The sequence below is a fragment of the Corapipo altera genome, unplaced genomic scaffold (genome assembly GCF_003945725.1).
Source record: "Corapipo altera isolate COAL_440 unplaced genomic scaffold, ASM394572v1 58514, whole genome shotgun sequence".
NCBI lineage: Eukaryota > Metazoa > Chordata > Aves > Passeriformes > Pipridae > Corapipo > Corapipo altera.
Genome location: NW_020885250.1, coordinates 1 through 22,142, shown reverse-complemented (window position 1 = coordinate 22,142; position 22,142 = coordinate 1). Strand labels below are relative to the sequence as shown.

Here is a 22,142-nt window from a genome sequence, read left to right as displayed (position 1 = left end):
TAATTGTGCCATTGTGTTATTTAAGGGCCAAGGTGTGAAAAAGAATAACAGAATACATGTGGCCCAGGGTTGAATGGAGTTCCATTTCCAGGGATGTTCTGGATGGAATGGAAGTTTTTAAGAATAAACCCTCCATTTAAAGAAGCACTTTTAGGCACACTTTGGGAGCACACATCTTGGAGTCAATGGGTTGTTGAGTTTATTAATGATACTAGTGTTATTGTATGTTTGTGTTTACTGAAGTGTTATGGATGCAATAAGGAATGTTACAGAAATGCAATTTAAATTGTTCAAACTTCAACAGGGGATTTGTCGGAGGACAGAAATTGTGTGAACAATTTCTATTGCATTTCTGCGACCTTTGCCTTGGCATGACTGGGTGCAGACAGTAAAAATACTGCACCACTAATATGGCTGCAGGCCTTGTGCCAAGGTGAAGGACGAGTTCTTTTGACAGGAAAACAAGTTTTATGGACACCTGCCGTTATCCAATTAGTACTGTACAGCACAGTATGTTTCCCTTGTGTATCCAATGTAACCTGGGGAAGAATCACGTCTGTGTGTCACAGGCAGCTTATAAGCTGCATTTCCTCTAGTAAAGCAGCCATTTTTGCCAATCATATTGATTTGTGAGCATTTCTCTCTGTCCCCCTCCGTCATTACTCACCACTCTCTCTGTGATGTCACCGCTGTCCCTGTGATGTCACCGCTATCTATGTGATGTCATTGCTGTCTCTGCGATGTCACCGCTGTCCCTGTGATGTCAGAGCTTTCCCTTTGATGTCACTGCTGTCCCTGTGATGTCACCAATGTCTCTGTGATATCATCGATGTTTCTGTGATGTCACCGCTGTCCCTGTGATGTCACTGCTGTCCCTGTGATGTCACTGCTGTCTCTGTGATGTCACCGCTGTCCATGTGATGTCACCGCTGTCTCTGTGATGCCACTGCTGTGTCTGTGATGTCACAGCTTTCTCTGTGATGTCATTGCTGTCCCTGTGATGTCACTGATGTCCGTATTATGTCACTGCTGTCCCTGTGATGTCACCGCTGTCTCTGTGATGTCACTGATGTCCATGTGATGTCACTACTGTGCCTGTGATGTCACCGCTGTCCCCAGGGTTGTCACGGATGTCTGCAGTGACGTCACCACTGTCCCTGTGATGTCACTGCTGTCCCACCAACAATGTTCTCCCACTTTTTCCACTTAGTTAAGATTGGATTTATCTCTTTTATATTTAAGAAGAATATTTTAGATATATTTATACATTTATATAATTATATATTATATATATATTTATATATTCATTTACTTTATATATATTGAGATATTATATATATATTTATATATGTATATATTTATATATTTTATATATGTTTATATATTTATACATTTTGTATATATTTATATGTATTTTATATTTTTACATATATATTTAAATATTTATATATATTTATACATATTTGCATATTTGTATATTTTATATAATGTTTTACATATTTTATATTCTCAGTTCCCCCCTCCAGAGCGTTCCCTTGGTGGTTCTGTTCCCCCCTATGGCCAGTTTCTCCCTGTCAGGTTGTCCCATCACTGCCTGAAAAAGGATTTATATCCATTCCCATCTGGAATTTCAGCCCATGGAACAATCAGCTCCAATCAGTTCTCTGGGGGTCACTGGGACAACAGAACCAAAGCCACAACCTGGGAGTTGAGTAAATTAACTCATTTAAGTTTAAATTAATAAATTACATTTAAATTGAATTAAATTAAATTAAAATTTAATTTAATTAATGTATTTTAATAAATTAAATTTAATTACTTATTTCAATGAATAAGTAATTTTAATTTAATAAATTAAATTGAAATTAAAATTAATTAAATTAATTTAATAAATTAATTAAATAAATAAATTAAATTTAAATTAAATTAAAAGTTTAAATTAAAGTTAAATTAAGATAAATTAATGTAATAAATTACATTTAAATTAAAATTAAATTGAAATAAATTAATTTAATAAATTACATTTAAATTAAATTAAAGGATTTAAAATGCCTTCAAGGCACAGAAGTTACAAAACACCCACAACCCTCTGCCTCAGGTGGTAGAATTTATATGACACTCTTTGTCCAATTCTGGTTTTTTCCACCCTCTGGCTCTTGCCTTGGTTCGAATCCATTTCCTACAGCATGGACGTGGTTTAAACAGCAAAGATGGTCTGAAACAGCAAAGATGTTCTTTAAAACAGCAAAGATGGTCCTTCTAAAAACAGCCAAGATGTTCTTCTAAAACAGCAAAGATGGTCTGAAACAGCCAAGATGTTCTTCTAAAACACCCCGTTGTCTCCCCTAACACCTTGGGGACACCCCAATGTCCCTCCTTTGGGGACACCAAGGCCATCCCCATGTCCCTGGGCCACCCTGGGGACACCATGAGGGCCTCGGGGACACCTCGATGTCCCCTGTGTCACCTTGGGGACACCCTCGTGTGCCCTGGGCCACCTTAGGGACACTGGGAGGGTCCTGAGGACACCCTGATGTCCCTGTTCCCACCCTGGGGACACCAGGAGGGTCCTGGGGACACCCCGATGTCCCCTCTGGGAACACCCCAATGTGCCTGTGCCACCTTGGGGACACCAGGATGTCCCCATCCCACCTTGGGGACACCGTGAGGGCCCTGGGGACATTGGAGTGTCACCTGTGCCACCTTGGGGACACCGTGAGGGCCTTCGGGACACCCCAATGTCCCTCTTTTGGGGACACCAAGGCCACCCCAATGTCCCTGTGCCAACCTGGGGACACCAGGCGGGTCCTGGGGACCCCCCCAATGTCCCCTCTCCCACCTTGGGGACACCCTTATTTCCCTTTTGGGGACACCAAGGCCACCCTGATGTCCCTGTGCCACCCTGGGGACACCAGGAGGGCCCCTGTGCCACTTGGGGACACCGTGAGGGCCTTGGGGACACACCAACATCCCTCCTTTGGGGACATCAAGGCCACCCCAATGTCCCTGTGCCACCTTGGAGACACAAGGAAGGAAGGTTTGGGAAGGTTTGGGAAGGTTTGGGAAGAAAAGGGAAGGAAAGGAAAGGAAAGGGAAGGGGAAGGGGAAGGGGGAAAGGAAAGGAAAGGAGAAGAAGTCCTTTTTTTTTCACTTTTCGGGGTGCAGTTCTCCCAAATTAATTTCTGTGGCACTGGTTTAGGTGTCTCTTACTTTTAAGGCAGCAGTTTTGATTTATTGCAGTTGGAATTCTTCTTTCTCTTAAGGGGCATGAACACAAGAACACAATTTTAAAGGCATCTCGGGCAGGACATGTTAATGAAGGGGACAACCTGTGTTAATTAGGGAGTTACACGAGTTTTTACTGCAGTTTCCAAAGAGTTAATTTTTCTTCTAGTAGGATTACACGGGAGATGGAGGGATTACAGGGGTTTAGACATGGTTTTAACAATCATCTCAAAAAGTCCTTTTTTAATTCTTCTTGGAACCAGGTTTGTATCTTTGGGTTGTACATCAACAGGTCTCTTCTGGACAAGGGTCCAAATTTCTTCAGATCATGAGATGTTTGTCAACCGAACTTTCTTTTGCTGAAAGCTGGGTTTGGGCTCCCACACTCGTGGGATCCAGAGGGAGACTGCAGAGCACCACTGTCAACCAGACTGTGACCACCACTCTCATGCTGGAAGGTATTGGAAATGACTGGGAGTGAGTGGGGCCACACTGGGGGCAACTGGGATATAGTGGGAGACACCAGGACTGACTGAGATTATACTGGGACTGACTGGGAGCAACTGGGACCTCGCAGGGGGTAACTTGGATCCTACTAGGAGAGAATGGAATCAGACTGGGAGTGACTGGGATCATGCTGGGATCAGACTGGGAGTGACTAAAAGTGACTGAGATCATCCTGGGGGTGACTGGGCCCTGACTGGGAGCCCCTGGGCCCATCCTGGGGGTGACTGGGCCCCCCTGGCTGGAACTGCTTTCCCTCCTGCGGGTTCTTGGCAAAGGCCCCAAAGCACAAACTCTGCTTCCACCCCTTGGTGCGTTTCCTCCCTTTGGGCAGCAGCAGCTCCTGAGCCCTGAACAGGCTCCTGTCCCCTGCAAACACTTCACCTGCCTTTGACCTGTTGGCTCTCAATGACTCACACATTTGCTGAATATTGAATCTCGACCTTTGGTCTTATTCTCTTGGGTTTTTTGTCTTTCTTTCCTCTTTATCCTTTCTAAAATTCCCCCTCCCCTCTCTTTCCCTCCCCTCTCTTTTCCCCTCACCTCCTTCTGTCCTTTGTGCCACCAGCATGATCCCAGTTGCTCCCAGTATGATCCTGGGCACTGACAGTCACTCCCAGGATGGTTCCAGTATGGTCCTGGTCACTCCCACTAGGATCCCAGTCACTCCCAGTCACTCCCAATAGGATCTCAGTTGCCCCCAAGGTGGTCCCTGTTGCTCCCAGTCACCCCCCCGGATGGTTCCTTTGATTCTCAGGGACTCCCAGTCCGAGTCCAGTATGGCCCCAGGCACTTTCAGTCACTGCCTGGATGATGCCATTTGCCCCTGCATGGTCCCAGTTGCTCCCAGTATGATCTCAGTATGAGTCCAGTCACCCCCAGTATGATCCCAGGAACTTCCAGACACTTCCAGTACGAATCCAGTTTGATCCCCGTCATCCCCAGTATGGTTGCAGTCCCTCTCCCATACTCTCAGTATTATTGCAATCACTCCCAGGATGATCCCAGTATGAGCCCAGCAGGGGTCCAACTGCTCCCACCATGATCCCAGTTGCCCCTAGTGTGGTTGTTCCAGGATGGATCAGGAATGGGGACCCCTCTGTGCCCCCCCCTTGTGTCACCCTGTTCTGGGGGAGCTTTGGGGGGACATCTGCACCCCAACACGGCATCCAACGCATCCCAAAGTGTGCTGAGGCCCCCTTAAAGCACCCCACAGACCCCAAGATAGCCCCGAATCCACTCAGAGCCCAACCAGGACCCCACTAACCCTTTTTTGGGGGGACTTTCATGGGCTCTGGTGTTACTGGGAGCACCCCTGACTGCAGGCGAGGAGGTCTCTGGTGAGAGAAGGTGTTGGGAAGATGGGGGTTGGTGAGTCAGAGGGGATGAAAGGGGTGGTGGGACCCCAAAGTGAGTGGGAGGGCAGTGGGGCACCCCAAAAGTGGACTGAGGATTGGGGGATGATGGGAAAGGGGTGGGAGAGGTCAGAAGAGTGGGGAAAAGGGGAGAGTGAGACCCCCAAACTGAGCATGAGGGGGCTGGGGATTGGGGGAATGATGTGTAAGGGGTGGGAGAGGGGGGGAAAAGTGGGGGTTGGGACCCCAAAACTGATCTGAGCAGACTGGGAATTGAGGGGAACCATGGAAAAATCCTTGTCAGAGAGAAAATTGGGTGACTCGAGTCCTGGATGCTTTTAGGAAAGAGGTCTGAACATTTCTTGACTAATGGAGGGGGGTGACTTTTTTATTCTTGACATTCCCTGTTCTCCATTTGGGGGCAGGATGTCCTCTGGGCCAATGTTTTCTTCCCTTTGCAGTGAGTGCAGCCTCAGAGGGCTGAGCCCTCTCTGGCTGGGCTTGGCCTCTCCTGGAGAGACTCAGGCCTGGCTGGGCTGGCCCAGGCAGACGCTGCCGGAAGGAGAGCTCAGGCCGCCTGGCTCTGCTGTCCCTGGGGCTCAGCCTGTGCCCCATTGCTGGGCAGGGGCTGAGCCCCACCTCTGCCTGGGGGCCTTGGCCAAAGGGCTGCCAAGGAAGAGGCCCAGGAGCCTTGGGGCCTGCCCAGCTTTCCTCCTCCCTGGGGGCTCTCAGTCCCCACCTGACACCGTCTGGGCCCAAGCCTTGCTGGCTTCGGGCTCACGGCCCTCTGGCACCATCCCAGCGGCCTGACCCCCCTCCTTCCCCTCTCTCCAACCTCTCCTGCCTTTTCTGGCAAGGGACCATGCAAGGAAAACCCCGCTTCTCACCAATGGCACCTGTGGCACGGCTGCAAGGCTCGAGTGGGCCAGGCAAGAGCAGGAGCACACAGAGCCTGAGGAGCCAGCAGATGCCCTGGCTGGCCATCGTGCTGCTGCGGGACGAGCTGACACCTCTGCACAGTCTCTGCCCGTCCCTGCCAGCCGACTTCTGCCCAGGCTCTGGGCACAGGGATGGAGCGCTGACACTTTTCAGCCACCGCGCTGTTCCACAGAGGCTGTGATGTCACAAGGCCCTTGCCTGGCAGCCAGCAGATGGGCAAGGCAAGGCAAGGACGGAGCCTCTGAGCCACCAGCACGCTGTCCCCAAAGGCTGGGCTGGCACAGAAGCCCAGAGTCCATGAGGTTGTGAGATCAGAGACTTGGGAGATCAACCGACGTCCAACCTACGCCCCATCCCCAACACGTCAAGCAGACCACGGCACTGAGGGCCATGACCAGTCTTTCCTTAAACACCTCCAGGGACGGGGACTCCACCACCTCCCTGGGCAGCCCAAAAAGCTCTGAGGCATCACACCTCTTCTTTTACAGTTCTATCACAACTTTTTGTAAGTCAATCATATTATATTATAGAGCTCCATTTCTATGTTGGTTACATACACCTTTTATATATCTTTATATACCTTTTATAGACCTTTATATACCTTTTATAAACCTTTTAATGCCTTAATAAAATCCCAGGGATCTTGCTTGGAACTCCCCGCATCCAGGGACTGAGAGGATCTCCCTGAATAGCACTTTCAGTGGGCACTGGAATCCTCAGGGTCCTTGAACCCCTGCAGCATCAACAGCTTTGTCCCTCCAAGGGGGTCCCTATTTGTTTCCAATGGTTCAAGAATACAAAATAAACCAATTACCAGTTTCCAAACCAAATCAACTTATAAGTCCAGAAATCACAATTTAATATCCAAAATACCAGAAAGGATTTCTTCAAGATTCTTTCTTTGCAACCTGAAGTACCCATAATAAAAAGAAACCAAATACCTGTTTCCAAACCCAAATAAACCAAATACCAGTTCCAGAAACAAATAAACCAATGAGTCCAGACTCCCAAGTTAATATCCAAAATCATGGCTGGCCTACATGAACGAAGATTTGGGAAGGGTTCTCCCCACATTTGCTCCAAACGCTGGTGACTAGTGAGGCCAATATGAGATAGACAAGTCCAGTTGCAAATGCAGAGCAGAAAGACTCCTTGGATGGGATCGACAGGACACGATTCTTTCTGCGTTGTCTTTTCTCCTCGATGGTGATCCTGCTGCATTCTCAAAGGAAGCAACAGCGTTATAGATGGGGTGTCTCCAGACCTCCTGATTGGAGGCCAGAGTAGACCAGTGATGGAGATCAATATAGCCAAGACTGAGATGTTGTTTCAGGGAGTCCTTGTATCTCCTCTTCGGGGCTCCTCTCTTGCGGCAGCCGGTGGCAAGTTCACCATAGAGCACGATCTTAGGGAGGGGGTGGTTGGTCCTTCATCCTGGAGACGTGCCCTGCCCAGCACAGCTGTGTTCTCAGCAACATGGCCTCAATACCTGTGACTGCTGCCTGTTCTAGAACAGACACATTGGTCACATAATCTGACCAGTGGATGTTTAGGATTGTACGGAGGCAGCGTTGATGGAAGCATTCCAGGAGTCGCAGGTGGTGGTGGTAGATGACCCATGATTTGGATCCATATAAGAGAGTAGACAGCTCTGTAGAGAGTAGGGCTCTGTAAACACTGATCTTGGTACTTTTCTTCAAGTGTTTATTTCACCAAACTCTTTTATGGATTTTCCCAAAAGCTCTCTATGCCTTTGCTAACCTGTTGTCTATCTCTCTGTCAATCTTACCATCCGAGGAGATGAGGCTCCCTAGGTAATTAAACTGCTGGACTGAATTGAACTCTGATTGGCCAATGGTGATATGGGGATGATGGAAGACTTCCTGAGGTGCAGGTTGATGGAGAACTTCTGTCTTCTTTAAGCTGACTTCCAGCCCAAAGAGCTCAGCAGCCTCAGCAAAGCAGGATGTTAAACACTGCAGAGCTGCTTCTGTGTGAGCGACGAGGGCGGCGTCATCAGCATAAAGCAGCTCCTGGACAAGATGGTTTAAGGTCTTGGTGTGGGCCTTCAGTCGCCTTAGGTCGAAAGGGTTTCCATCAGTACGGTATTGGATGTAGATACCATCCTGATCATCGAGGTCTGCCATGGCCCTTTGGAGCATCCTGCTGAAAAAGATTGTAAATAGGGTTGAGAACAAGGCGAGAACACAGCCTTGTTTCACACCACTGGTTATTAGAAAGGGCCCAGAAAGTGCATTGCCATATCTGACTTGACTGTGCTGATCCTCATGGAGTGAGATGATTGTTTTAAGGAACTTGGGGGGACAACCTAAACATTCCAAAATCTGCCACAGACCTTTTCTGCTCACAGGATCGAAAACCTTGGTGAGCTCAACAAAGGTTCCATAGGGACCTTTGTTCTGTTCCCTGCACTTCTCTTGCAGTTTTCTGAGACAGTGGTGACATCATAGGGACATTGGTGACATCACAGGGACAACAGTGACATCACAGAGATATCGGTGACATCATAGGGACAGTGGTGACATCACAGAGACATCTGTGACATCACAGAGACAGCGGTGACATCACAGAGACAGAGGTGACATCACAGGGAAAGCAGTGACATCATAGGGAAAGCGGTGACATCACAGGCACAACAGTGACATCACAGGCACAACAGTGACATCACAGAGACAGCAGTGACATCACAGTGAGAACAGTGACATTACAGGGACACTGGTGACATCACAGGGAAAGCAGTGACATCACAGAGACATCGATGACATCACAGGGACACTGATGACATCACAGAGACAGTAGTGACATCACAAAGAGAACAGTGACATCACAGAGACAGCAGTGACATCACAGAGACATCAGGGACATCACAGGTGCATCAGTGACATCACAGTCACAGCGGTGACATCACAGGGACAGTGGTGACATCAAAGGGACAGCAGTGACATCACAGAGACAGCGGTGACATGACAGGCACAGCAGTGACATCACAAAGACAGAGGTGACATCACAGAGACAACGGTGACATCACAGGGACAGCAGTGACATCACAGGCACAGCAGTGACATCACAGGGACATTGGTGACATCACAGGGACAGCAGTGACATCATAGGGAAAGCAGTGGCTGTTATGACCCGCCCCAGGAAAAAGGCGGGGCGGTAACCCAGGTTTTATCAATAATTCCCTTGGGATGGATTAAAGTGAAAAGACACTGAATAATCAGTGTCTGAAAACATATTGATAGGGTTTATTTTAACAATTTTGTATCAACAGGTATGCCAGCATTTTGGGTGCTGTCATATTACAAGGTGAACCTTTCAGGGGAGGAGAAAAATGCATAGAGGAGAGAAAGACAAGGTAAGAGTAAGGGAGAGCAAGAAAAAAGAAAAGATGAGAGTGGTAAAAACATCTATAGTCACCACCCACTAGATCCAGCCATGTAAAAAGCAATGGTCTTGATCTGCAGGCGGTGGGGGGAGAAGAAGGAAAAATACCCCCCCAAACCCCCAAAGTCACCAGTCAATATCCATCCTTTGCACCTCCCCAAGGCGGGGAGTTGTTTTCATAGGGTGCTGTCCCGCTTTTTGGCGCGGAGTTCATGTGGAGGGTGTGGTAAACTCGTCTCTTCCCACCTTTTTGGGGCTTGACATCTTCTGCACTGGAAGAGGGGGGATGGGCCCAGTTGCTCATCAGAAAGTCAAAAGCCTGCAGAAGTCTCTTAGAATGCATAAATCATTCACCATTTCAGTCTCTGACACCACCCCATGATTTATGCATTCAATGATTTTTTTTTTCTCTGTGAATTTTCTTTGTGGGTGGTGCTTCTCATATAGTGGACAGGAAGACAGAAGAGTAAAGGAAAGGAAGAGGTAGCCCCAATGCACTGCAATTCTTCTCTCTCAAAAAACCCCAACTTTATAATAAAATAGTAAGCTAATTTTTTATTAGCTACTCTCTCTCCACCCCGTGAGTAGTCATAGGGGACATAATAGGATTTCAATAGCTACAATCAAATTTTTTAACATTAATAATATTACAAACATACACAAGTACTTGAAATTATATATCAAAAAACATTGAGTTACTTGGGAGTTGGTAAAAGGCTTTCTTAAATTTAGTTCTATTTGTTAAATTTAACTAAATATGAAATTCAGTGCCTTTTAAGGCCGAAGGCTAATGTATATAATGCATATTTGTATGATTCCAAATATGCATGAACACTTGTACTAACTCCCAGGTTATATTTGGTTGAGTTTCTCAATTGAGAGGGATATTTAAAAAGACAAAATAAACTTGACAAAAATTAAACCAACAATACATCTCAGAAAAACTACACAAACAAGTTAACAACTCTTAATAAGTTGTTAATACAAGTATTTTTGGGAGTAGGGGAACACAAACATGATGTTTGTGGTAGGTTTTTACATATTGCAAAATTATTAGAATCATAATATTTTTAAGATAAAACACATGCAAACAACCAATGTGGCAAAAAAAAAACACCAAACAGTATAACTCTTCAGTTCTGTTGTCACTTCATGTTCTCATAGGATGATGAGAACTAATGACAGCAGTGGTAGAGGCTTTATCGGTCTCATGTGGTGTGATCTCTCCTGCTGGTAGGTTTCTGCAAAAAGAACAAATCTGACCCATCGTGGACTGATTGTTAAAAAGAAGGAAGAATCCATCGAGTGTTTATTCGATGGTCCTTCCCATGAGCATCTGTGGCTCCCCATGAATGAGGGTTAACTGGGGTTTTTAGAGTGAGTGGCACCTGTCCCACAGAGGGTAGATTTCCTAATACGGGTTGGCCTGGATAATGGAGTGGTTTTACAGGATCTTTACTTTTGTTTTCCCTCAGTAGAACAGTGGGAGGTTCAGGGTAGAATACTGTAATTCAAGGGCAACCATTTATTCCCCATGGGCTATTGATTTTGGTTACTGTATCAGAAACTCTGGAGGCCCATTCAGGGTTATGAGGTTTTATGGCTTGCTTTAGGAGCCCATTGGTACTTTCCACAATACCATTTGCTTGTGGATAATATGGAGTGTGGAAGGTCCACTGAATTCCGTCTTCTTGGGTCCATTCTTGTACCACCCTGGCAGTGAAATGGCTCCCATTGTCTGATTGGATAGACTTTGGTTTGTGTAGATAACTGAACCATAGTTTTAGAGTTTTTACAGTATTTTCTCAGCTTCAGCCAGGGTTGGTCCTGATATTATCTCTACCCCAACCAGGATGTATTGTTTTCCATAAGAAATTCTGAAAGGATCGATGTAGTCTACCTGCCAGGTATCCCACAATCCCTTGTTATCCCTCAGGTGCAGGGGTGGATCTTTCAGTGGATCATGATCTTTCAACCTGGTGCGGCATAGACTACAGGCAACTGTGTTGCACAGTTCCCTGGTAACTGGCCACCCTCTACTGATTGCTTCCATTCTAACAGACGTTCCCATTTTTGTCCCTCTCCCTCTATTGCTATCTTAGCTAACCGTGTCAGTGAGTCTACTTGATTGTTTAACAGATGAGCGGGGTTGTTATCTGTTTGGTGTGCAGCAAGCCATCCTACAAGGAATGTTTTTTGTTTAGCGATGTTTAGGATCTCTTTCCATTTTTCTTGTTGCCACACTGATATTTGATTCACTTCCCATTGATTTTGTTCCCAAAAAGGGAGCCACTCTGTACATCCTTTGAATCATGGCTAGGCTTCGCGAACGAAGATTTAGGAAGGCGCTATCCACGTTTGTTACAGGCACGCTGGTGACTTATAAGGCCAATATGAGATAGACATATCTGATTGCAAAAGGCACAGCAGAAAGACTCCTTAGGTGGTGTATTCAGCAGGATACGATTCTTTCTGCGTTGTCTTTTCTCCTCGAGAGTGATCCTGCGTGCTTTCTCAAAGGAAACGGCAGGGTTGAAGATGGTGTGTCTCTAGGCCTCCTGGTTTGCGGCCAGAGTAGACCAGTTATGATGATCGATGTGGCCGAGGCTGAGATGTTGTTTCAGGGAGTTCTTGTATCTTTTCTTCGGGGCTCCTCTCTTGCAGCAGCCAGAGGCAAGTTCACCGTAAAGCAAGATCTTAGGGAGGTCGTGATCCTTCATCCTTGAGATGTGCCCTGCCCAGCACAGCTGAATCCTGGGTATCTCCTTCAGTTTGTTTATAGATAGGTGATAATAAAGTAGGAAATGAAAGACTTGCCCAAATCGTTGTAATAGGAACATAGTCTCTGTACTCCTATGTGGTTGCAAGCTATGTGGTACATGCCTCCAGTAGGGTCGCCCATGCCAGACAGATCAAAACCGTAGGACCAGATTTAATACATTCTTGGGCAGGATGAGCTCATTAGCCTTCTGGCAGTCATCCTAGGAGAAGGACAACTCCAATCCCAAACCCGGGCAGATGGAGCTCGCTTAGCCCTGTAAGGCCATCCATCTAAGAGAAGGTCACTCTAATCAAACCTACGTCCTGAGGACCTCACTGCCACCGTTCAAGCTCGCTCGGCCCTGGTAGATGAACCTTAGGATTAAAGGGTGGGTTCAGTTCCGTGCATACTGTATCTCACCTAAAAAATCCATTGCACAGGTTTGAAAGCTTTACCCACATGCAAAAAGTCCTGCAGCAACAGACGAGGGTCAAAACGGTAGGTGAAAGGTGCACTGGAAGCCATAGACCCAACCCTGCATGCAGATGGTTCAGGATATTGGTCATTTGAGACTGACCGGAGATGACAGTCTCTTGGGGCAGCACCCTGAACAACCAAGTAGCCTTTTCAAGGACAGCACTGCTTGCTCCACTCAGAGAGGGGCCTAGAAAAGGTGGCCTAAACAAAGCTCATCTCCACCTTCACCCGGTTGGTTAACCGCAGGTCAACGGGTATCTTCTTCCAATGCAGTCGCATAAAGATCAAAACACAACGGCATGCACCTACCTCCAAAGGTGTACCTAAATTAACTCTAGCATGTTGGAACATCAGAACCATGCTTGATTCTGCAGACAGCAGATGTCCTGAGCGTCGGTTTGCCCTAATCGCCCATGAATTGGCTCGTCTCAGCATCGACATTGCTGCTCTCAGTGAAGTTCGCCTTCACGAGGAAGGCAACCTCAGAGAACATGGTGCCGGTTACACACCCTTTTGGTCAGGCAAGCCCAGAATCGAAAAACATCTCTCAGGAGTCGACTTCATGATCAAAAACTCTATTGTTCCTAAACTTGAAAATCTGCTGACAGGTCACTCTGACTGCATTATCTCCCTACACCTTCCACTAAACAACATCCTTTGAATATTGCATAGGATCTGTGTAAATGTATGTGTCTCCTTCAGTTATTTGACGAGAGTGACAGTAATGATCAATTTGTGCATACCATCTCCGGACTGTTTCTCTGAGCTACCCCTGCAGGAGGGGGTTTCCAGATATCACTGGTTTTAAAACCTTGAAAGGCCCTCGTAGAATGATTGATTGGTGTCGAATTGTCTTCTCTGCTTCCTGCAGGGCTAAACAGACCACAAACAGGCCTTTTTCCCAAGCAGAGTATCGTTTTTCAGCATCTTTTAGGCTGCGAGAAAGAAAACCAATGGGGCGAGTGGGACCTTCAGGTCCCCGCTGCCACATATGTATGGACAGACTGTGGATTGCAAATCCCCATTCAGCTTGGAGTGGATCTGTGGGATGTATGGGTCCCAGAGTTTGGTATACATTAGCTTCAAAGATTAGTAATTTTAGGGCTTCTTCATGTGTGGGGGTCCACTCCCATGTTGCTTTTTTTTGTGTCAGGTCATACAAGGGAGGAGAGATAATGGAGAAATCTGGAACATGTTTTCTCCAAAAAACCAACAAACCCAACACATGCTGGAGGTCTCTTTTACTCTCTGATATCTTCACTTGCTCTAGGGTGTTTACGGTTTCAGGAGGGATACACACTGCTCCTCCTTTCCACCGTATACCCAGGAATTTTACGTCGGAGGAGGCAAGCTGTACCTTTTCTGTGGGAATTTGGAGTCCCAGACTTTCTAGATGAATAATAATATTTTTCTGGGTCTGGTTCACTGGTATGACATCAGAGCCACCAATTAATATATCATCAATATACTGATATACCTTAGTCCCTTCCTCAGGAGTAATTTGAGCCAGCTCTTGTGTGAGTGCATGGTGGGCCAGGGTAGAGGAATGTCAGTATCCCTGAGGTAGACGAGTAAAGGTATATTGATTACCCTCCCAGGTAAAAGCAAAACGATCTCGGTCTGCCTCCTGTAAGGGAACCATAAAAAACATATCTTTGACATCAATAGTTGCAAGAATTGGATGGACCTCCTCCTGAATTGTAGCAATCAGTTCAGCTATGTTAGGTACTGCAGTTGTCAGGGGGCCACTGTTAAGAGTTGAGACGTTGATAATCTTACTGTAAGCCTCCAATTTCCATTAGGTTTACGAACAGGCCATACAGGTGAATTGTATGGTGAGTGTGTAGGGACGACCACTCCTTGCTCCTCCAGTTCTGCAATTACTGGAGCAATTCCTTCACGTGCCCCTAAAGGAAGCAGGTAGGGTTTTACATTTGTTATTTTGGAAGGAGGCAAACTTGGAGCAGTTTGCAACAGACGGACAGAGAGGGATGGGAGACCAAACACCCATTCTCTCCCTCTGGCATCTGTCCAGGCTCGCCCCTTTAACAGATCTAACCCCAGGATGTTAGCTGGTAGTGGCCCCACAATCATGATAGTTTCTGTGGCTGTCTCATCTCCAGGTAACCAGTATTTTACTCGAGCAGTGTATTGGGGTTGGGATTTGCCAAAGGCATCAGTTACCCATTTTTTTTTTTTGTCTGGTTTAATGCCACACTGGGTAATAGCTTCAGTTTGGAGTACTGAGACCTGTGCACTCGTGTCCACCACGAATGTAACCAAAGATTTAAAAGGGCCAAGAGGAAAAGTGATCACTATATCTCCCTGGTTGTTTTCTGTGAGCCTTCTCATATAAACCCACTGACCGCTCCCCGGCTCACTTATTGGGAGCAGCGAGCCCCATTTCCCAACTCGGGATTGGTTAAACTGATTTCTGGTGGGGCTGAGGGAACCACAGTGTTGGATTCCTGGGGAGGGTTGCCCCCAGGGGGTGACTCATGCTCTTTGATCTTATCCCAGTGCTTTATCAAGTGTTCTAAATTAGCTGTGGGTAGTTTATCCATCACTTCTTGAGGAATTCCTTTCTCCATACCCTCCACCCACAAACTGTACCTTGTTTGCTCACTAGGTGTCGCATTTTGCTGATGATTACCTGGCAAAGGTGGTTTTCGGATCTCTCCTACCCTTCTGATATCTGTTTTTTGCTTAAAACCACTTGTATCAGAGACCACCAACTGTTGACCAGTAGTTACCAATTCTTGGGCCACCTCCAGCCAGGTCATCCCCGGTGGAGCACCCCTTCTTCCGGGCCTGGGGGTTGTCATTACGCGCTCTTGTAGTTGTTTAGCATGAGCTTTTAGTGCATCAGGTAGGCCTCTGATCAGGACAGGAAATCTTTGTGGATCCACCTCGAGTTTCATAGGGGAATGCCGCTACGAGTCCAACAATCTTGTATGGATTAGTTGGAGGCATGCAGTTTTTTGTACACTTTTGACAATGTGGCCAATTGTGGGGGTTTTAATTGTGTGAGGATCTCCCCTTTCTATAGGGTCTAACTCGCCTGCCCAGTAGGCAGCTCACTGGGTCAAGGACCATGGTGCTCAGTTATCATTTGTGGTCAGGAAGACCCCTGGGCACCAAAATCCTCTGGCCTCATCTTCACTCAGCAAAATCCAATCCCCCCTGGTAAGGGACACCCTCCACACATATTCAGTCTCTGATTCACTGGCCTTATGGCTGTATTTCTCCTGAATTTTGGCCAGTGCTTCCCCCGTGTACAAGGTGTCCATGTGGTAGTTTGCCGATCTGCCCCCTAGCCAGTGGTTTCAGTTTTAAAGAGGGGACACAAATGTATTACCTCGTCCTCCGGATAACTTTGCTTAAGCTCTTCCAATTCCCCAGAGGGGTACAGGGATTTGTTAACATCTACCGGTCTGGGGTATTTTAAATTGATGTCCTGCAGTTCACAATGTTTCATTTCTAGTGCCTTTTTAAGCCTTTCATTTTGCTCCTCCTCATCTTGTAGGGTTGACCAAAGCAACAGATTAATTTCCCTTTCTCCTCCTCAGCTGCTTCATGCTCAGCAGTTAACTGCAAGGGTTCTTTTTCTAGTTGCTCCTGCAATGCCTTCATTAACTCTTATAAAGATCTTATCATTTCACCTGTAGATTTCTGAATAGCCTCTTTTTCTAGTTGATCCTGCAATACCTTCATTGACTCTTGTAAAGATCTTATCACTTCACTTACAGATTTCTGAATGGTCCATCTCTCTTTTTGTATTGTTCTAAGGACAGCACCTAAAACAGCACCTACAAGAAGTAGTCCTAATCCAAGGACAGACATCAAGAGGGAATAATCCCCACCCAACTCACCCTGGGGTGTCATTCCTTTTGACTCAGTCATTAACCCAGCTCAGGTTAATGTCTTTCTCCCCCTCTGAGGGTTGGCTTGACTCTCCCCTGGAAAACCTTTCAACAGGCCCAGGTACCAGAGAACCTTTCAACAGGTCCAGGCTACACCAGAAAACCTTTCAACAGGTCTGATGTGCTCAGGTCACACCGAGAGGAGAAAAATTATCATTATAATTTCACAATGAGGGAACGGTCACCATTTGACTCGCCCTCGGTGTCAGTTTTGGACTACGCCGATTACTCCACCACATCCAAAGGGTCCTTGTCCCTGACGCCAAAAATGTTATGACCCACCTCAGAAAAGGGGGAGGGTAACCCAGGTTCTTATTAATAAATCCCTTGGGGTGGATTAGAGTGAAATGACACTGAATAATTGGCATTTGAAAACTTACATATGCAGGGTTTATTTTAGAACAATTTTGTTTCAAAGGCAAACAGGTACGTTGCCATTTTGGGTGTTATCATCTATATCTCTCATCTACAGCAATATGGCATAAAGAGAACCTTTGGGGAAAATGCAAAAGGGAGAGAAAGGAAAGACAGGAGAAGGGTAAGGGAGAGGAAGGGAAAGAAAAGCTGAGAGTGGAAAGATGTCTATAGTCACTGCCCACGGGGTCCAGAGATGGAACTTGGTAGTTGCAGCTTCCATGTCTGTCAGTTGAAGGGGTGGCCTTGATCCGTTGGGGGTGGGGGAGGGAAGCCCACACACTCAGGGAAGTTATGAGTTATTATATCCATGGACAGTGTCCTGGGCCGTGCCACGAACCCCCAAAGTCTCCCAGGCCATGCCACGAACCCCCAACGTCTCCCAGGCCTGCCCAGAGTTCCTGTGAGGGGCAGGGAAAAGGCTTTTTCCCACCTTCCAAGGTTGGCAGAGGGGGGGATGGGCTTTGATGGGCCATGCCATGAACCCCCAACACCTCGGGCAGCCCAGCGCAGAGTTCCCATGAGGGGCCTGGTAAACTCGGTTCTTCTCTCCTTTCCAGCGCTTGACACCTTCAGCAGCACTGGAGGGGGAGGTAGGCCCAGCTGCCCATCAGAAGGATAATGCCAAAGTCCTGCAAAAGCCGGCAAGTCTCCTGGCAATCCCAAAATGCAGAAATCATTGACTGTTTCAGTCTCTAACATCCCATCCCTGTCCCCATTCCCATTCCTGGTGTCCCCATCCCTCTCCCCATTCCCATTCCTGATGTCACCATTCCCATTCCTGGTGTCCCCAGCCTGCTCCCAGTGTCCCCATCCCTGTCCCCAGTGTCCCCATCCCAGCCCATCTGTCCCCATTCCCATTCCTAGTTCCCAGAGAGGAACTGCCGGATGCCGGAGGAGGGAACGAGGATTTATTGCCCAAAGCAGGAGATTTTCACACCAAAATTAAAGCCTCAGGAATAATTGTGGTCCTGGGTTTCATACAGGAAAAAGCAGGAAGTTGATCCATTGGGAAGAGCCGCAGGGGGGTCGGGGTGGGTGGGAGCAGTGGGATGAGCACTTCCAGCAGCTCCTGCCTTTCCACAGGGAGAGGGAAGGGGTTGATCCAGCTCTGGGATCGCTCAGGCCGTGATTCCTGATGGGATGAGAGCAGGGAAAGGAGTCACCATGTCCCTGTTCCCATCCCAGGGGATGGATGAGGCTGTGAAGCCCATGGAGAGCAGGAACTGCTCCAGATTCCCTCCTGATCCTGCTCCGTCCATTCCACCCCAATCCCACTCCATCCATCCCACCCCAATCCCACTCCAGAATCCAGCCCTGATCCCAGTCCACAATTCCACCTGATCCCACTCTGGAATCCTGCCCTGAACTGGAATCCCTTTCCAATCCCACTCCTGCCATTAGGCCCCGATTCCCCTCCGGAATCCCGGCATCCATCCTGGGATCCCTGCACAGAGGATTTGGATCCACACACACTGCTGGTACTCACTGATGGGCGCGGGGTCGTATCCATTCCCCTCCCTCTTCCCTATGGAAATAAAGCGGGATCAGCACCCGTGGCACAGGATCCCCGGAATGCTGCCGGGCGGATCCGTGCCCCTTCCCCACCCCCATCCCGGGAGTTACCAGATCGGGGCTTCCAGACACCGACTCCCACGAGGCCGATGATGATGATGGCAGCGATGACGGACACAGTCACCAACACCAGGGTGGAATTCCAGACGGATTCTGGCTCTGTGAAGGGCAGGAACGTGAGGAGGGGGAGGGTTAACCCCATCCCGCTGCTCCACACTCCCAAATTCCTCCTTCCCAAATGCCAAGTTCCCAGCCTCACCCCAGGCGAAGATCCTGGGCTCCGGCATTCCAGCGTGCTCCACCCGGCACCGGTACTGCTCCCGCTCCCCCGGCAGCGCCTCGATCCTGGCCCAGCTGTGGAAGGTGCCGTTGCTGTTGGGAACGATCCCGCCCCACTCCGTCTCCTGATCCCGCAGTTCATCCCCTTTCAACCAGTTGATCCTGATCATCCCGGGGTAGAATCCGTACGCGTGGCAGGACAACGTCAGGATCCCGTGTTCCTCTTTCCCGGACACATGGACATCGGGGGGCTCTGGAATGGGATAATGGGTGAGATCCATCCATGGAATTCCCATGGGAGTTGGATGACTCAGATTCATCCATGGAATTCCCACAGGAATTCCCGTGTTCCTCAGTTCCACCCTCCCAAATCCCACATTCCCAAATCCCACATTTCCATGGGAATTCTGTCTCACTCACCTTTGCGCTCCAGCGCCTCCCGCCCGTATCTGACGTATTTCTGGAGCCATTCCGCACATATCTGTCCCAGGTCGTGCTGAAGAGCCTCGTACCCATCAGATTTCCATTTCCTCTGGGTGATCTGGGCAGCTCCATCGGCAGCCACGAAGGTCCCGGTCTCCGGGGAGAAGGAGATGAAATCCTGCCCGTCGTAGCCAATTCGAAGGGTTCTGCGTACACTCCCGTCGGACAGGAGGTCACAGCCATAAAGCCGTTGCCTTGTGTGGAGACCTGGGGGTGGAATCAGATCCATGGAGACCCTGGAATTGTGTCCCAGCCCCACAGGGCCCCATTCCAGCCCTATGGAGCCCCAGAGTCTGATGGAGACCCACAGAGCCTCATCCCAGCCCTACAGATCCCCCTCAGCCCCATAGATCCCATCCCAGCCCCACACATCCCATTCCAGCCCCACACATCCCCCCATTCCCCAGCTCCCCCCACTCACCCCCACTCCAGTTGTACCGGCCCTGCGCTATCTCCAGGTTGTTGGCAGCAATGAGCTGGTTCTCCTCAGCAATCTGGGTCCCTCTGTCCCAAAATCCCGGCTCAGCTCCGGCCGCCATCCACGGCGTCAGCGGCTCCTTCCGGCCCCGCTCGCTGTCGTAGCGTGTGATAGGGATCCCGTCCACATATCCCATGGACAGGTATTGAGGGATCCCCGGGCTGGACTCCGTCACCGCCACTTGCAGGTAACGCAGGGAGTGGAGAACTGGGGGGACACGGAGATTTGGGGGGTCTAGGGGTGTCCATAGGTCAAGGTAAGGGGGAACTGGGAGAGTTGGGAGAACTGGGAAGGGGGTTTGGGGATCCCAGGGTCAAGGAAAGGAGGGTGTAGGGACTGGGAGAGGTGGGATGGGGCATCCAGGGGTCCCTGTGCCCAGGGGGCCCAGTGTTGGGGCAAGAGGGGTCATGGGGTGAAGAGACCCAGAATGGCCGGGAATGAGGGCGCGTGGGGGTCCCAGAACCAGAGAGGGGGGTCAGGGGGGGTCTGGGTGCTAGATAAAGGGGGGGCAGAGGGGTCCCCATGCTCAGGAATGGAGGTTCAGGGGGTCCCTGTGCCCAGGAAAGGGGCGTGCAGGGGTCCCCAATGTTGAGGAAAGTGGGGTCTGGGGTCTGGGAAAGGCAGGAAAGGTGGTCCATGGGGTCTCAGGGTCAAGGAAAAGGGGGGTCTGGGAGACGCAGGATGTCTGGGAAATGGGGTGCAGGAAGGTGTTGGTGCAGGATAAGGGGTTCCAGGGGGGGTCCCTGTGCCAAAAATGGAAGTTCAGGGGGGTCCCGGTGCCCAGGAATTGCGGTCAAGAGCATTCCCAGTGCCTGGGACCCCCCTGCAGGAAGTACAGGGAGTGGAGAACTGGGGGGGTCACAGAGATTGGAGGGTTTGGGGGGTCCAAGGGTCAAGGAAGTGGAACTGGGAGAGCTGGGAAGGGTCCAAGGTTCAAGGAAAGTGGGGGCTGGGACTGGGAGAGGCAGGATAGGGGATCCAGGGGGTCCCTGTGCCCAGGAAAGGGGGGTCCAGTGGTCCCCGGTGTTGAGGAAAGTGGGGGCTGGGGGCTGGGAAAGGCAGGAATGGGGGCCAGGGGGTCCCAGGGTCAAGGAAAAGGGAGGATCAGGGGCTGGGAGAGGGGAGATCGGCAGGAAAAGGGGCACAGGGGGGTATTTGTTGAGGATAAGGTGGTTCAGAGAGGTCCTGGTGCCGGGGATGGGGGTTCAGGGGGTCCTGGTGCAGGAAAAGGGGGTTCAGGGGGGTCGCAGTGCCCAGAATGGGGGCCCAAGGAGTGTCCCTATGTTGGATAAGGGGGTGCAGTGGGATCCCTGTGCCTGGAATGGGGGTTCAGCGGGGTTCCCAGTGCCCAGGAATGGGTGTACAGGGGGTCTCTGTGTCCAGGAATGGGGGTTCAGGGGGTCCTACTGCCAGATAAGGGGGTTCAGGGGGTCCCAGCGCTGTGGGAGGGGGTGCAGGGGGGTCCAAGTGCCCAGGAATGGAGGTGGGCAGGGATTCCCGTACCAGGGAATTGGGGTTCAGGGGGGTCTCGGAGCCCAGGAATGGGTGTTTGGGGGGGTCCCAGTACTCAGGAATGGGGCTCCAGAGGGGTCCCTGTGCCCAGGAATGGAGGATCAGGGTGGTCTAGGTGTTGGATAAGGAGGTTTAAGGGGGTCCCGGTGCTGAGGTAGAGGGTGCAGGGGGGGTCCCGGTGCCCAGAAATGAAGGTTCAGGGGGATCTCGGTGCCCAGGGATGGAAAATGGGGCGTCCCGGTGCCGGCTAAGGAGGTTTAAGAGGATCCCCGTGCGGTGGGAGAGGGTGCAGGTGGGGTCTCGAAGCCCGGAAATGGAGGTTCAGGGGGGTTCCCATGCCCGGGGATGGGTGTTCAGGGGGGTCTCCTTCCGGGAATGGGGGCTCAGGGGGTTCCCGTGCTCAGCAATCGGGATTCAGGGGGTCCCGGTGCGGAGGGAGAGGGTGCAGGGGGGTCCCGGTGCCCAGAAATGGAGGTTCAGGGAAGTGCCGGTGCCCAGGAATAAAGGTTCAGGAGGTGCCCGTTCCAGGGGTCCCACTTACCCTCGGGTTGCCCCCCCGAGACCCCCAGGAGCGCCAGGAGCGCCCCCAGCCCCAGCGCTGGAGCCATCGCGCTGCTCCGCTGGCCCCGCTGGGCGCAGTTCGGGAGACGGGGAAGTGCCCCAGGGAGCGTGGGGGGCGGGCCCGGGGGAATTGCCGGGAATGCCCCGGGATCCCCTTCGGGACCCCTCCTGGCACCGCCCCGGGTCCCCCCGCCACCCCCGGGTCCCCTGGACGGGCCCGAGCGGCGGGACCCCCGGGCCGGGCCGAGCTG

At 49.9% G+C, this 22,142-nt stretch overlaps 1 protein-coding gene across 3 annotated transcripts; it reads right to left on the bottom strand.

The window, feature by feature from the left end:
- Positions 1 to 17,892: 17,892 nt before the first annotated feature.
- Positions 17,893 to 21,983, bottom strand: LOC113940295 (class I histocompatibility antigen, F10 alpha chain-like). Of its 3 annotated transcripts, none has more exons than XM_027631419.1 (7): positions 21,872 to 21,983; positions 19,762 to 20,025; positions 19,278 to 19,547; positions 18,838 to 19,110; positions 18,630 to 18,737; positions 18,493 to 18,531; positions 17,893 to 18,141 (listed from the first exon to the last, which is right to left on the bottom strand). In XM_027631419.1, exons 1-7 carry the CDS (start codon positions 21,936 to 21,938, stop codon positions 18,125 to 18,127), a joined length of 1,038 nt encoding a protein of 345 aa, XP_027487220.1. In that variant the 5' UTR covers positions 21,939 to 21,983; the 3' UTR covers positions 17,893 to 18,124. The 3 variants fall into 3 exon arrangements, with proteins under 3 accessions (XP_027487220.1, XP_027487221.1, XP_027487219.1); XM_027631420.1 differs by having other exon boundaries at positions 17,893 to 18,138; XM_027631418.1 differs by having other exon boundaries at positions 17,893 to 18,531.
- Positions 21,984 to 22,142: the final 159 nt, after the last annotated feature.